We start from the raw sequence: 17,639 nt of genomic DNA, 5'->3' as shown, positions 1-17,639 counted from the left end.
GCATGGAGCTCGGGGCTCAGGGGGTTAGTAGAGGGCGAAACAAGCAACAGGAAAGCGAGACGGGGCGGAGAAAGAAAGAGATAGAGAAGCTGTGGAGAGGAGAAAAAATAAAACATAAAATAGAAGAGTGGCAGACTATTGTGGCACTCTGCAATCAGCAGGAACCTCAACGGGCCTGCGGGCACACACACAAACAGAGCCACGCTCGGTCCCCGGTGTTAGCGCTTCCCAGGTACACTTCGCTGATTTACTGCTTCAATTATACTACAGGGATGACCACGTCTGGGAACAGAGCAGAGAACAAACAAAAGTGCTGCAATATCCACACTGAACGGGAGGAAACAAAAAAAAAAATCTAATCCTGTTCGTCGTTCATCTAAAACCTCGAGCCGACGGAACAAAACAGCTACAACAGAACCTCGAACGCACCCATTGACACGAGACCAAACGAAAAATCCGTTTGCATTGCAGCAAATCGAGCATGCAGAGTTTCTACACCAGATGCTGAAGCCATGATGAGGCCAGATGCCAAAACAACAGCTGTATTCACTAAAGGTCGACCAATACCGAAAGCCGGGTTGGATCGTACTTGCTGATTAAATCAACCGAGAGTTTTTAAAATGGATACTGGAAAAAAAAAAATAAAAAAAAACACTCCATGTAAAATAGACTGAATATTATTACAAAAAACAAACAAACAAACAAACAAAAAACAGCACTGAATCACAAAAGTTTTATAAAATGTAATAAATACGAATATATTAATAAATGTAATTATATAATTCATAAATAATAAATGCAAACAGCGAATGGTTTTAGAGTTTCGCCCCTAGAGGCCGCTCTCGTAACGACAGTGGACCGGAACCCGGAAAAACTATCGTTTTGGATTTTTGCCAATAGCCGAAATCTATCCCAGCAATCTAACTATCGTTGCCAAATAATCCGCCAAGCTAATTCATCGGTCAACCTCTACTATACAGTCAAACAAGACAAGCTGTGGAAATATTTGATACCGCACGATTAATTGCCACATTTATGCACGACTTATACATTTATGACATTTGGCAAAAACCCTTATCCAGAGTGACTTACGTTTATCTCATTTGTACAGCTGAAACATGCGGAGGATCCGCTGTGGCGACCCCTAACGGGAGAAGCTGAAAGAAAGTAAATTTTAAATTGTGACCTTCGGATCCAAAGTCCAAAGCTTGAACTGCTAAGCTAACCCCGCCTCCAAAAGGATCTTATTCTCTCCGAACTGTATCAAGACCGTACTTGCAAGAAGGGACATTTGGAGATCTTCCATCTTTTTTCAGATACATTATATAGTCATAAGTATAATAAGTACATCTGACTTCCATCCATATGTGTGGTTCTTCACCAAACTGTTGAAGGCAATCATTTGTTTTGGACATACTTGGATGTGGTAGCATGACATTTTGCTTTCACTTGAACTAGAAGACTCAAATATATTCCAGCATGGCAATGCTCCTGTGCATAATGCCAGCTCCATGAAGATATGGAAGATCTCCTGAAATGTCTCCTGTATGTGAACTCTGACTGCACCCCAGGCCTTCTCACCTCACCTACTGAATGAGCACAAATCTTTTAAAAAATCTAGTGGAGCATCATCTTAGATGAGTGGAGCTTATTATAACAGCAAATGGAAACTAAGCATGGAATGGGATGTTCAAGTAAAGATAGCACACTCAAAATAGATGCAGGAAAAAACCCACGAACGATTGGATAACCAGACAATGATTACTTGGAATAAAAATGATTGATGGCTTCAAAAAGACCCACCAGAGAGCAATTTATTTACATTTGTTTTTTTTTAGTGTCGTTTAAGACCTAAATGCTTGATCGCTACAAGAAAACATCAGAGCCACTAAGGCACTAGACGGATTGTTGAATGAGTGAATGTTGCTATTGGAACGCACTTCCAACACATTATTTCTGAGTTAGATTGCTGTTTTGAGGGTGCCCTCCCACGAGAAGCCTGGCTAATAAAACAGTGAGAGGGTGGAGGGAGCGTGGGACCTGGAGAGCATTCCCGGCCCTGTGATATGACCCGGTCCAGCTGGATTCCTTTGAGAAACCATATAGCCCCTGCCCAGTCCTCCGAACCCGGCCAAAACCATTTAGAAGCCACACTTCAGAGAAAATGTGTTTCCCTCAGGAGAGTTCAATCCTTGCCTACAAATAAAAAACTGGACATGGGCGATTCTGTTGCGTTGAAAGGCTTTAAAACTCACGCTACATCAATGTTCTCATTAAACCGGACTTGGAAGCATCGTGGACTGTTTATCGAAAGCATTCTGGCAAAAAAAAACATAAGAAATAGCAGTGGGTCAACAAATGCTATTCAAGAGCTTCACAGAGGCCTACTCGCTGTTCGGTACCAAACTGAAAAGCCGCAGCAAACCAGGCTTAGATCTCAGAAGGAAAATGAAGAGCCCTCTACATTCACTGAGTACAAACATCCACAGAGTACAAAAGAACCACCCACATTTAGTGGGATGGACCGGAACAGCTTGATCCTGGTCCGTGTATAGACTGCTGATCGGGACTGATGGGGTTAAACGAGTACATCCTGCCTCTAACATGTCCTGAAGTAATACATCGCAGATGTGGAAAAAGTTGTAAACATGTCCGGCTCTCTTTTTTCCCCCCGAGAGGCCGAGCATTAGCATCTTTTTCCCAACTGGACAGAATTCTCCACCTCTGCTGGCCAAATGTTGGTCTTCACTATCCTGGCTATGAAACTCATAACCCACCATCGCTCTTATTGGTACGCACTGGAAAATGTATCCCCTCCTCAGAGAGCTATTATCTCCTCGCTCATCCACAGTGGTGGGCGAAAGCAGGGATACACTTAAATATGTCTCCATTAAAAGTCCCTTTAAACATTTACTTCAGCAAAAGTACAAACGTTTTTGCCTTCAAATGCACTTAAGTATCCAAAATACTGCGATTTTTTACATTTTTGTATCTATTACAATGATCACGAGCCCAAAATCGCAACTTTAAAAAGATCGTGTAAATGAGGTCACGTGTGTTGTGGCGAGTTCGAATCTGGAGTTTCTTCCTCTCTCAATATTCTGTTGAACCGACGCTAAACTGTATGTTGGTGATCAGTAGATTCCACCGAGCGCCAATCAAGACAAGTTTAAAACAGAGGGAGCGCTCGACCTTGATTGGTGGATAGCTGTGTGTTTGACCGGTTACGTTTTTATCCTCGTAAATAAAAAGGCACGACCGATTTCGCAAAATGCAGTCGAGTAAAAATGTAAATATTTGATTCCCAAATGTAGTGAAGTTACAGTAAAAGTCTCCCCAAATGGAAATACTTTACTAAATTACAGATACGTGAAAAAGCTACATTTACTTCCTAACACTATACCACTACTACTGTTAACATAGAACTTAACCACAGCTCATAAAACACTGGCAAGTTGCAGCAACATCCAATCCATTAAGTATAATGCAGATCAAAATAAATAATCGCTGAACTTTTTGCTTCTCTTTTGGCCTTTTCCATAACCGGCTGCGAAACAGTCAGAGCTCGCAGTAAAATATAAACCGGTTACCCCGAGCCTCTAAACAACCATGTCTTCATAAACATTCCCAGCATAGCATCTTTCCTCCTGCCACGCTAAATACGTCCCAATTAATACAGTCATCCCAGAGAGAAGGGAAATCCCCAAATCACCTTCATTTGATATTTGTATCGGTGGTTGCAAAGGGTCGGAAAATTTCTGGTAGGTTTCTGTAAAGTTTCCATGGGAACTGCATCTACGGAATTTGGGAAATCTTCCAAAACATTTGGAAACTTACCAGGAATTTATGAGAAGAAATTTGGGGAAATGTATATAAAACGCATCATAAACAAACATAAATAGAAACATCTTGTTTGAGCTGACGCATGCAAACTAATATAGATTATTTACAACTTCGATTTGATTGTTTGTATAAAAGTTGACGCTGCGATCCGATTCGTCAGAAGGACAAACGCCATTCTGACAGTCTTGCTATTGTTCAGACAAAAATCCCAGCGTTTTCTCAAAACACACACAGCGCCGTGCTAGTTCTGGTCCAATCCTGAAGGTCCTGGGCAGAAAGGAAGTAAACTTCGAACATAGCGAGAGTGCAATCTGTTACGGGAGGCAGCAGACGGCGAAAGCTTGGCGGAGGGCAGATCTGGCAGATTTAGTTAGTGCTGGTCGCTCTGGGGGAGCACACACACACACACACACACACACACACACACACACACACACACACACACACACACACACACAGGAGGAGTAGCTACACACTGATCCTTGAAGAAGAAAGACATGGTTAGATCAGCAAGTGAGGTTTAGTTAGTGCTGAAACTTCCCCAGGAGCTTGTGGAAAAAACATCATCATAAACATCAAAATTACATCTGAAATGATATAAAATGAAATCGCCATCACATGTTGATAAAAGTCACATACAATCAAATCATTTTAATTTATTTTTTTAACAGAAAATACCTTCAAAAAAACGGATGTGGGGTTTGGAGGAAATATCGTTTGTGCACAATTTATCCCAAAAACGCCGCGTGCCTCCTTTGACGCACGACCGTACGGAAGATCGTGTGATTGCAGGCGCCAAGTTGGCCAATGATTTCATGTTCGGTAGTTTTCTGCCTGAGAGGAGATCTCAAATACGGCCGGAAACCACGTCTCGGTCTGCCTCGTCACATGGAGTCCGAGGTGACTAATGAATCCACAGCATTAAACACGATATGGAGTTTTTGGACACCTGAACATACACTAGATCTCCTGCTATAGAGCTCTGATCTTAAACCTACTGAACACCTTTGGAATATATGTGAAGGCTGATTGCACCCTCGGGCCTCCTCACCTTCATCTCCACAAAATCTAGCAGAACATCCTACCAGAAGAGTGGAACGAATTATAAGAGCAAGTTGGGACTAAATGTGGAATGCAATGATCAAAAAGCACACACCATCCTTATGACCAGGTGTCCGCAAACTTTTGGCAATATAGTGTATAATCTTTTTTTTTTTTTTTTTTTGAAGATCCCATTCCACGTTGAGTCTCCGTTTGCTGTTGTAATGAGCTCCACTTTTCTGGGAAGATGTTCTGCTAGATTTTGTGGAGATGTAGGTGAGAAGGTGAGGAGGCCCGAGGGTGCAATCAGCCTAAACATTCGTTGCTCGATAGGTTTGGAGTTATATAGAAGGAGATCTTCCACTCCAAGGGAACAGGTTTGAGTTTTCAAGTGAAGGGAAAAGTTCATGCCACCGCATCCAATTGTGTGGCTCCAAGTTTGTGGGAACAGTTTGAGAAGGAACCACATACGGCTGGAAAAAGTCAGGTGTCCCGATACTTTTGTCCACATAAATAAATAGCGTTAAAGGGGAGGAAAAAAAACCAACCTCCTGGATCTCTAGTTTGTTCTGTAAGCTCATAGCTGTAGCGTAGCACATGGCCGCTACAGCTCTGGTGGAACAGAAGGTCGGGACTGAAGCTGCACTCAGGTGTAAATAGTGAGAAAGGGCGTGGACTGGTTTTGCTTTACACCGTGGAGTACAGTGTGTCACGCAGGTTCACGGTGGAACAGCAACTGAGAAAGAAAGCCGTCCTGGCTGGAGACCAGACCGACATGCAAAACATGTCTGTACAAAAAGGGAGGAGCGGCGTTCAGGTTGTTTTTGACAAGTCACGGCATTTTACTCACTGCTACACATTAGCAGTTTTTTTCTACCCCGGAAACGACGTGCGAGGCAGACACGTTTGGGTTTATTCTACTGAAATTTCGGTAGAAAGAAATACAGCGAGTGCGGCGCTCGGCCGTGTCGCGGCGTCTCGAGTCGGGCGGAACTCGGTGCCCTAATAAATTGTGCCATTGTTTCATATTCCCAAAATAGAAACAGTCAGCGGGTTTCCCTTCGGGCGAAATGAAATGAAAACCTCGTTCGCTCGTGCGTACGTGTTATTAGAGACGACGTCGCAAGAAAACACTCGCATTCCACCCGCCTGCATGACATTCTATACCACACCCTCTGCGTCTGACGGCTTTCGGGTGGGTTTTATTTGTGCGTGTGTGTGTGTGCGCGTGTATGTGTGTGTGTGTCATTAAGAGACAGGTCACATGGCATTCACCTTCTCCAGCTGTTGTCCGGGGGAGGCGACAAGTACACTGTTCCATATGGAGAACTCTCTGCGTACTTCTGTCAAGGTACATTTCTAAACAAACGTGTACTCTTAGTCTACTATTAGACAGACAGACAGACAGACAGACAGACAGACAGATACAAACACACAAAGAGACACAAACAGACAGACAGACAGACACTGACAGATACAAACAGACACAAAGAGACACAGACAGACAGACAGACAGACAGAGATAGATAGAGACCGACAGATACAAACAGAAAGACACAGATGGATAGACAGAGACAGACAGACAGACAGACAGATCATGTAGATGAGGTTTTATTTCTTTTAAACAGTTCACTTTAGACACTTGGAAGGATTAAAGTAAACTCTGAAAGCTCATGAAGTCATGACCGTATGTGCCAAATCCTTCTGTCTGAGATAGGCGGAGATGGAAGGAGAAACAGAGCAGAGTCTGGCACGTTCTGTTTCACATCTGCTGAAGCCTGAAAAAGCAGAGTCATCGTTTCTGCTCGGAGAACATGAATATCAACACTGCGAGTATGAAGACCACTGTGTCCGGTCCTCGCCCCCCCAAGAATCGCCACTAAAACCTGACCGCACAAAATTTCCCCTTTGCCCAAAAATAAACGGTTCTGGTTCAAGGTTCCCAATGCAGCACTTTCACAGGTCTGCCTCGTGCTTGTTATGAAGGGAGGGTGGAGCGAAATGCAGCTTCGACTTGGCAGATAGATTTCAAATCATTTCTGGGAAAAACATGAGTCGATGCTGTAAAAGGCATCGGCAAATTCACTCGAAATTCGAATCCTTTTCTCTCAGACAGAATTTTAGAATGTCATTTATCCCAAAAGAGCCGAGATGTTGAGCTCCATCAAGGAGCAGAACATTTACTTCTGCAAAAAGTAAAAGATTTTTTTTTATTTTTTTTTAAAGGCGCTAAAAAATGCCTAGAAGCGACCCCATTAAGTTGTATAGTTCAACATTTTTACTGTTTTTATTAAATGTACACTTTTTTTAAAGGACATTTGACTTCTAAACATCATCTAAATAAGACGATATTTTTAAATGTTTGAGCTTTAAAACTATTTTTTTTAACCTCATTACTTGACATTATTTCGGTGTTTTGTATTTTGGGGTTATTTAGCCATAGCATGGTTGTTTTCACATTCATACCGCAGGGGCTAATAATTCTGCTATACAAGTTGTTTAGGTTTGAGATCCAAAGATGATGTGTTGATCAGAATTTCCGCACACGGCACCTTTCGTATGACCCTCCAGACATCGAGCAGGTTGGTGATGAAAACCAACAGCAGCTGACAACATCATTTTAACATATGGATGTATATCAGGAAATAAAAGCTGAAATTCTGATTAATCACCCAACAATTGATCTCAAACCCAAATATCTAAATGCCATTTAGCAGAAACCCTCATCCACAGCGAGTTACAATCATCTCAATTATACATCGCGCAGCTGAGGTCATCTATCTATCCATTCATCTACCTACTAATCAATCTACCTATCCATCCATCTATCTACCTATCCATCCATCCGTCCATCCATCTCCCTACCTATCCATCCATCCATCCATCCATCTACCTACCTACCAACCTATCCATTTATCCATCCATCCATCTACCTACCTATCCATCCATTCATCCATCTACCTACCTACCTATCCATCCATCCATCTACCTACCTTTCCATCCATTTATTTATTCATCTACCTATCCATCCATCCATCCACCCATCCATCCATCCATCTACCTACCTATCCATCCATCCATTCATCCACCTACCTATCCATTCATCCATCCATCTACCTACCTATCCATCCATCCATCCATCCATCTACCTACCCATCCATCCATCTACCTACCTATCCATCCATCCATTCATCCACCTACCTATCCATTCATCCATCCATCTACCTACCTATCCATCCATCCATCCATCTACCTACCTACCCATCCATCCATCCACCTACCTATCCATCCATCCATCTACCCATCCATCCATTTATCCATCCATCCACCTACCTATCCATCCATCTACCTACCTATCCATCCATCTACCTACCCACCCATCCATCTACCTACCCACCCATCCATCTACCTACCCACCCATCCATCTACCTATCCATCCATCCATCTACCTATCCATCCATCCATCCATCCATCCATCCACCTACCTATTCGTCCATCCATCTTTCAATCTAATTTTCAGCATTGCACTGGTTTTGGTTTATAATAATGAGAAAATTACATTTGTCTATCAGTCTCTGTGGACGGAAAATATTTAACCCATAAAAAAATGTACCTAAAAACAATTAAAAATTAATTTAAAAAAGTGCAAAAATCACAAAAACAAATGTTAAAGATTTAAAATGATAAGAGTGTAAACAAATCAATTAAAACTTTTGTTATTATTATTATCTTTATTATCTACGTATTTAGATGAGATTCAGTTCCTGTAGTTGCAGCTTCCTGGTTCAGGGCAGTTCATTCCCGCTTTACGGTAGTCTCGAATTTGTGACTAACATTTGTTGCCATGGTTACGAGGAACGTTTCTACTGAAACTGTTACAAATTGTATTAGTTCAGTCTTTTTTTTTCTTTTCATGTTACTGAATTTAAGTCATTAGTCTTGGAATGAATCAAACTCATAGGCGAGGTGTTTATGTTCTCATATTTTACGAGTAAGCATGAACTTTATCCGCCCCTACACAATACCAGAAAAATGTGTATACTGCGACCGGAATAATGGCGAATTCGCCATAAATAGTTGAGATAAACAGCAAACATTACTTCAGCTACACGACTCACCCAAACCAACACCAACATACTTCTGAACAGCGAGACACAGTCAGGACCAGCAACAGACCCTACAGCGTTAAAAACAGCTGCCCACATGAACAAAGGTCAATAAGCACTCATGCATATCACCATTCGCTTTCTCTCTCACACACACACACAAAAATATCCGTGTTCATGCCTAGAAATCTAAAAATCTACGATTCTACCTTTCACATCAACGAAATACCCCGTGATGCCCCCCTATGCTGCACTGGTCTGGAAAAGGCATGTAAAGGATATTTGCCGGCCGTGTTTGTCGATCGGTCTGCGATGTGGCGAGTTGATACGGTTGCGGTCTCTTTGGACCGCTCTCTCGACCAGACCATGGTGCCTGGTGCCTCTCACAGAGTCCAGAGCGGAGGGAAAGTTGCCCTAAAAAATAAATAAAATAGATATTACACTGTTGTTATTCTGAAAACGGTGAAACAGATGGTGAAAGTCAGACTACAAGGATACAGATAAACGAGTTATTGCACACTCTTTACTATTGAGGAGTAAATAAAGCCAGCCAGTCCTTCACTTCTGCCACTATAGAGTTCTCCAGAGAAGAGCCTGAGCCTCCTAATTAAACTGTAAAGTAAAGGCAGCCCTGATGATCCACCTTCCTGTAAGAGCCTGGAGGAGAGTGAACTTCCTGATATGCACTGCACACTTCATTAAGGCCTGTGCTCATCCTCCAGCTCAGCTTCTCCACCCTGTTACAGCTGTGTCATCAGAGAGATCGTGCAGATCAGACGACTCAGTGTCATACCTAAAGTCTGAGGTGTCCATGATAAACAGAATACTGAAAGCCTGTAGTGTTCATCATCAACATCATCAGACACACACACACACACACAGCTGCAAAAAGTGTGTTTGTCAAAACGCCACGACACACTAATCCTAGTCAATGCACATAAATTACCCTGGAAAGGCAAAAGTATTGGGGGACCTGACTATTCCCCTGTGTGTGCGTGCGTGCGTGCATATTATATATATATATATATATATATATATATATATATATATATATATATATATATATATATTTGACCAAGAGTTTTCTTTATTTTCATGACTATGAAAATTGTAGAGTCACACTGAATGGGGTGCTGCGCCAGATGACCTGGCCTCCACAGTCACCGGACCTGAACCCAATCGAGATGGTTTAGGGGTGAGCTGGACTGCAGAGTGAAGGCAAAAGGGCCAACAAGTGCCAAGCATCTCTCGGGGAACTCCTTCAAGACTGTTGGAAGACCATTTCAGGTGACTACCTCTTGAAGCTCATCAAGAGAATGCCAAGAGTGTGCAAAGCAGTAATCAAATCAAAAGGTGGCTACTTTGAAGAACCTACAATATGACATTTTTCAGTTGTTTCACACTTTTTTGTTATGTATATAATTCCATATATAATTCCACATGTGTTAATTCATAGTTTTGATGCCTTCAGTGTGAATCTACAATTTTCATAGTCAAGAAAATAAAGAAAACTCTTTGAATGAGAAGGTGTGTCCAAACTTTTGGTCTGTACTGTATATATATATATATATATATATATATATAAAAAACTGCTTGATTGCAAGTTCCAACCTCCGGCTTTTTAAGCTTCTGAGAAGATGTGCTACAAGATTGCATGGAGATTTTGCGCTCATTCATATACAAGTGTGTTAGTAAAATCGGGTAGGTGAAGTGAGGAGGCCTGGGGCAGGTGCAGTCAGTCATTAGACCTTCATGGAGCTGGCTTTGTGTACAGGTGCATTGCCTTGCTGGAACAGGTTTGTATTTTAAGTGAAGGGGAAAGTGTCTACGATACGATCGAGTGTTTGAAGAACCGTACACGGCTGGGAAAGTCGGGTGTCCTAATACTTATGCTCCTTGGAGGACGAACTCGGATTGATGCGTTTACACTGGTATTGTGCAGCAGAGTGGAATGTATCAGGATGCAGAAGCATGGACAGGTGAAGGCTTTCAGATGGAAGATCTATCCATCAATAGATTTCTCCCAAAAAAAGGAGATGGAGATGTGCAACCATTTTTCCAGCCAGGTTCTTTTGCAAAGCACAGGTTTACCTCAACTGGATTCGGTTTCTGATGACCAGTTCGTCAAAAGAAGCTTTATTCTGTGCAACAAGAGCACTTTCACTCAAAGCTACACAACACTTACTCTCCTGAGGGAACCTAAACAAATACGGTTGTTTGGCTCTTGGAGCACGGCGCCAGATCGGGTTTATAACCCAGATAGTCCGGCTCCGGATCGAGGAAACCGACTGAGATTTGAGTGAACGAGGGGGGAGTTCATTCTTTGCTTCTTTACATGACAGAGATTTGCATTTCCTAAGGTACTATTGAAGCTTCTCCTCAACATCTTGTTTAACTTCTTTTGACTCAGTGAAGTAGAGCAGCGCAGGCCGTTTACCTGGAAATCGACGCTGGTGTTGCCGATCTGGTTGACGTTGGGCAGGGAACCACCGTAGTACTGGGCTCGGCTCTGAGACAAACGGAGCTGCTGGAGCTTTTGGAACTGCACCTACAGAAGAACAAAAGTCAGGCTTTACTGTCGGTGGCGTTACAGGTTTTTTTCGTTTGTTTTCTGCACAATTATAAACTTTGTTGTGCAAAACAGTCAATGCACACGATTTTAGATAATGAGTTTAATTGTGTAAAAAAAAAAAGAAAAAAGAAAAAAGAAAAAAAAAAAACATGGTTTCTGCTGTTTCACCGAGTCAAATTCAAGACCTTTTTAAAAACATTAGGAATTAAATTTAAGACATTTTTCACGACATCAAAAACACACAAACACCTTGTTGTCATTAACCGAACCATAAATTCGTTTTCTTCAAGCCAAATGTCGCTCCGATAACAGAAAGCTGATTGGCTGTGGTCTAATTTGTAGTCGTAATATAAATAAAATAAATAAATAAATATAAAAAGGAGGGACTTCTATCATTCGGATGTGGTTTGGGTTCAGACATTGTCCAGAAAACGGTCGTTTGTAAGGTGTGGTGCAGACAAGCCAAGAATGTGTACGGTTTGCATAGCTTCATAATATTGTCAAAAGTTTGTGGACACCAAAGCGCAAGATTCGCATGCTTTGTTTTTTTTTTTGTTTTTTTACCATCCCGCCCCAAACATCGCAAAGGGTCTTCTCTGATTCCACTGTTGTGCTTTCAAGTCTTGAATAGTCCCCTGGACTAAGAGACGTGTTTTGTGGCTTCAGCAGGTTCCCACCAGTGAAAAAAATCACCTGCGTTTTCTTCAACCCAGACGGATTTCCTGTTCCTGAGTGTGTATTAAAAGGCTGATATCATGCTCACATACACCAGATCTGGAGGAACCTTCTAGCTCCTGTATATTGATATCTGAACGTATACCAAGATCTGGATACTTGATTCCGATTGGCTTGAAGGAAGGTGGTTTCTGTTTCTCCCCTAATTAATATACACTATATTATCAAAAGTATTAGGACACCTGAATTTTTCCATCCATATGTGGCTCTTCTTCAAACTGTTGAATTGTATAGTATCTCTGAATGCGGGAACACAAAATTGTCACTTCAAATAGGAGACCCAAAACCTGCTCGAGCATGACAATGCACAAAGCAAACTCCAGGAAGATCTGCTTTACATGGGTTGGAGTGGAAGATCTTCTGCCATTGAGCTTTAACCCTACTGAACAATAAATGTAAATGCTGACAGCATCCCAGGCCTCCTCACCTCACCTTCATCAGTACCCGACTTTACTCACACTCTTGTGGACGAATCTCTAAAGAAGAAGAACCCAAAGATGTTGGTTTGGAAACCCAACAAAAATTCGCTGATTCTATGAAAAGATTTTTTCATTGATCGAACTGGAAACAAACATGTCGTGCAAAGCAAAAGAACAAAAAGACAGAAATACATCAATCGAGACGTTCGCTCAAACTCCATTCTGTCATCTTGCCTTCATAACCAACAATCAGTAACCGTCAATCACGCCGTCTCCTCTCGAGACAAGTTTCAGTACATCGCCAACCCACGGAGAATATTTTTATGAAAAATTCCTGTCATGCAGAAAAATTGTTCGCTACAATGTTGAGTATCTCGATGTACATGCAGCACAAAGCCATTCATTCTCCCACCTAAACCCCTTTAAGCCCCCCAATCGAGTGAGATAAAATAGTATCCAGCAAAGAAAGGGACGCTTTATAAAAAGAGAGAATCTCTGGAGTCTTGCACGTCTCCTTCTCCCGCGCTCTTACATCGCAAGTGTGAAGCGACGAAAAGGAAGGTTGTGGCCTGGAGGACTTTAAAAGATCTGTGGGGTTTGATAATGTAGCGATTGAAACATTTATATAACAACAAAGCAATTTAAAAAAATTACACTGTCCAAGAGTTTGTGGACACCTGACCATAAGATTTGCATGCGCTTCTTTTTTGAACGTCCCGTTCCAAATAGGGTTGGAGCTCTACAGCAGGAGATCTTTCATTCCAACCCATGTAAAGCAGATCCTCATTGGGGCTGGCTTTGTGCACAGGTCTGGGTCTCCCTATACGATTGTTTACATTTTGGTAACAGCTTGGTGAAGAAAGACATATGGCTGGAAAAATCAGCTGTCCCAATACTTTTGTCCAAAAAGTGTGTATATAAAATTGCATGCGAATGGAATGAAAGTTTTGCTTCTACTTAAAAGTAGAATGAAACATTTTATTCGTTTAATGATTGTTACTGCTCCATCAGCTGTCAAGGTTTATTCGGAAAAGACCGTTACTAAGGAGGATCGTTTTTAGATGAGCTACAGAACGTCAGGTGCAGCTTCGTGGACCACAATGTGGCAGAAACAGAATGTGATAGTAGAAAAAAGCTCAAAATCAATAACTTGCCATTCGCATTACATCATCACACCACAAGGTTTCATTGACGGCACAACGAGAGCGACGTGACGCCCCCTGAATGCCTGGTTACAGCAGCCGTCTCTGAGACGTGCACTCCCTTCGGTGTAACACTAAGGACGGGAAGTCGTTCAGGAAGACCAGACATTAAATGGGAGTCAGGTTTAAAGTGTGCATGGTGAGTTGAAGTGCTTGTTGTGGAGAGAATGTCTCTGTGATCCTACTTTCTCTCCGAATAGAAAAAAAAAAGCACGAAGAAGGATGAGAGTTTAATTGTGACATTATACAAGACCCGAAGCAAATCTGGGGAAATGTTCATAGCGTCTGAGAGCGGAGTCTGAGGAGGATAACAGACGCCCCCTGAAGCAATAACGGAGCTATAATGCAGATAATTTCCTTCCTTTTAGCGACTAAGTGCATGTTTCACATCCATGAACATGATGCATGGTGAGAAGTGCACGCACAGTTACGCTATAATCTGTTTCATTGCATGGAGATCTATGGTGTATGGTGAGAAGTGCATTCACAGTTATGCTGCAATCAGTGTTTATGTGCATGGTGTTTGCTGAGGGGTGCATATACAGTTGTGCTATAATCGGTGTTTAGTTGAATGAAGATGCATAACGCAGAACTTTAGTCAATGTTTAGAGGAATGATGCATTGTTTATTGTAAGAAGTGCATCCACAGTTATCAGTTAATCAGTATTTAAATGCATGCACAATTATGTCCTAATAAAATTTTGGATGCATGATGCACAGAGCATGCATTAATCAGTGTTTGGGTGCATGTTGATGCATGGTGAGAATTGCGCACGGTTCTGTCCTAATCAGCGTTAGGTTGAATTGAGACGCATAATGCATGATGTATAGTTTGAGATGCATGCACAATAATGTCCTAATCAGTGTTCAGATGCACAGTGATGCATCCACAGTTATGCTTTAATCAATGTTCATATACAATGGTGATGCATGGTGAGTGACTACATAGTTATGCTATAATCAGTGTTTAGATGCATGGAGATGCATCATGCAACTCTTAAATCAGTGTTTAGACAGATGATGCATGATGTATGTTGAGGAGCGTGCATCCACAGTTATGTCCTAATCAGATGTATAATGCATGGTGAGAAGTGCATACACAATTGGTGTTTACTTGTATGGTGATGCATAACGCAAGTGTTTAAATGCATGATGCATTTGGTGAGGAATGCATGCACAGTGATGTTTAGATGCATGGTGTAGAGTGCATATACATTTATGCCCTAACCAGTGTTCAGATGCATAATGAAAAGCCCAGATGGTGTAGTGTTTAGATGCATGGAGAATCATGCATCAAGATGCATAGTGCATGGTGAATCATACATGCCTCACCATGCACTATGCATGTGGATGGTGAAGCATGCATTCACAGTCGGGTCTTAATCAGAATTTAGATGCATGCACAGTTATATCTAACCAGTGTTCAGACGCATGATGCATAGAGACGTGCATAGAGTTGCGTCCCAAATCAGTGTAAATAATCATGGTGCACTTTTATACTGTAATCAGTGAGCAGAAATTGTCTCTGAAATGCGTCATTACGGTAAACAGTAACTCCTGGCAGCTCAGGTCCCGGGCGGCACCGACTCGAATCAGAACCAGAACCCCTGCAGGACCTATTTAAAAAAACCTTTACACCAAAATACACCAGATTGCTCCTACACTATTTACCCTTGAGACTGTGAGATCCGTCATGAGCTGCTCGAAGGCCCGCGTTTCCTCCGCTTGTTTCTGGTTATGCAGCGCGATCTTCTCGCTGAACTTCCTCGGGTTGGAGGAGCTACTCGAGCCCGGGGATCCGGACATGATGTAGGCCGCAAGAGTTTTTGAGCAAAGAAAAAAAAAAAAGGAAGAAAAGAAAGAAAACCACAACCAAACCAAGGAAAACAAATGTCCAATGTTCAGCTATTTTCCAGCTCGCAATCCTGAAGAAGCTGTAAAATGAATCATTTTTTGTAAAGGAAAAATAAAATGATCATCAAAATAGTGAGACGTCGTCAGCTGTCAAAAAGTCGGTCCAGGGAGGGAAAAAGTGTTAAAACTAAATTTAAAAAAGAGACAGAGTTAAGCTAATCAACGTGTTAATGGCGTATTGACGTGAAAAATAATTACCATTTATATATTGATGTTAATAAAAAACGAATAATTAAAAGTATATAACTTTTTCCACCAAACTGCGCTGATTAGCTAGCCGGTTTAGCCGCGCTGGCTAGTTTGCTAGCTAAGTCGTATCCGAGCCATTTTTTAATTCATTTGGGGTTTCTTTTGGGTATTTTATATATAAATATAAAAGTTAAGATTATGATTTGGTACTAAATATTGATTATGGCGAAGTAATTTGTGGGCAACTTTCGGAAAATTAGCTTTGAGTCGCAGGAACTTGCTTAAGCTAGTCAGATAGGTACAATTAGTATTAATGGATTATTGTGTAACACCGGATTGAGGTGTGTTTCGAAGATTTATTAATTAATATATTTTAATTGGTTTTGAAATTATTGTTCTGTTTCTCGGGGGGTTTTTCACCATCCAATCGCACCGTGAAGCGCCGCGGATCCGCGGACAGAGCTAGCAGGCAGGCAGCGCTTGGAACTCGGTCAGAACTACCGCAGCTCCGCTCCTTCCTGCGTGAAGTTCTTACGCAAGATTCTAGCGAAATAAAGCGACACTAAACTGGGGAAAAATAACAAAAAACATTCAAAATGTCTTTTTCCGTCTCCGGAACTGCCGAGGATGAACTTTTGTTTCCCCGAAATTTCTTCAACAAGTGGTCCGGGCTGCGTCTCCGGAGCTCCGCCGTGGTCCGCCTATTAATTACCCCAAAGCCCGAAGTCCCGACTCACTACCGCGCTCCAATCCCCGACTTCGATCCGACCCTGGTGTCCGATCGATCCGCTGTCATCTGGAAAAAAAAAAAAAAAAACAAACGCGCGCACACACTCTGTGAAGTGTCAGATTGTCAAATCCCGGCCATCCGATATAATGAAATCTTCCCCCGATCAGCACCGCCGTGGTCACATCCGTGCGGACTGTAAGGCGCTGGGACGCGGGGTTTCGGTTCACACAGAGCCGCGGCCTCACTTCGGGTTCACTCCGGTGCCTTTTATTCGCCGAATGAAATGGAGACAAAAAAACAAAACAAAAATAAATATACACGCGCGCGCTCGTATACACTCGAGCCTTCTTCCGAAGTGGATGTCAGTTTTGTATAAAAAGTTTGTCCGCAAGACGGCGGTGGAGCTTCCTTAAAGAGACAGAACTGTCCAGGGGCCATTAGAGTGAGTGTGTGTGTGTGTGTGTGTGTGTGTGTGGAATCATCTGGGGTACAATACGGTGGAGTGGAGGAGATAAATAAGGCTAGATTGGGCACGGTAGAGTGGGATACAGGTTGGTAGGGTGGGGCAAATTGAGGTAGGGTAAAATTGAGTAGGAAAGGGTGGAGAGGGCTAGAGTTGGGTAGATTTGGTTAAGGTAGTGTAGGGTGGCATGGGGTGGTGTAGATTGTGATAAAGTAGAGTAGGGTGGTGTTGAGTAGAATAGGGTAAAGTTGGTTAGAGTGGGTGGAATGGTGTATGGTACAGTAGAGTAGGGTGGTGTAGATTAGAATAGGGTAAAGTTGGTTAGAGTGGGTGGAATGGTGTATGGTACAGTAGAGTAGGGTGGTGTAGATTAGAATAGGGTAAAGTTGGTTAGAGTGGGTGAAATGGTGTATGGTACAGTAGAG

General features: G+C 42.2%; 1 protein-coding gene across 4 annotated transcripts in view; it reads right to left on the bottom strand.

The window, feature by feature from the left end:
- Positions 1-17,142, bottom strand: part of crtc3 (CREB regulated transcription coactivator 3) — a 32,223-nt gene extending 15,081 nt beyond the window's left edge. For all 4 annotated transcript variants that reach the window (XM_083549943.1, XM_083549944.1, XM_083549946.1 and 1 more), the window contains exons 1-4: positions 15,590-17,142; positions 11,428-11,538; positions 9,273-9,404; positions 6,160-6,221 (exon numbers count right to left, since the gene is read on the bottom strand). In XM_083549943.1, the coding sequence (XP_083406069.1) occupies positions 6,160-6,221; positions 9,273-9,404; positions 11,428-11,538; positions 15,590-15,724 (440 nt within the window). In that variant the 5' untranslated portion in view covers positions 15,725-17,142. The remainder of the gene's footprint in view (positions 1-6,159; positions 6,222-9,272; positions 9,405-11,427; positions 11,539-15,589) is intronic.
- Positions 17,143-17,639: the final 497 nt, after the last annotated feature.

This window comes from Silurus aristotelis, assembly GCF_946808225.1.
Source record: "Silurus aristotelis genome assembly, chromosome: 9".
In the NCBI taxonomy this organism is placed as follows: domain Eukaryota; kingdom Metazoa; phylum Chordata; class Actinopteri; order Siluriformes; family Siluridae; genus Silurus; species Silurus aristotelis.
The sequence above is the reverse complement of the archived record's forward strand: the minus strand, read 5'-3'. Positions and strand labels throughout refer to the sequence as shown.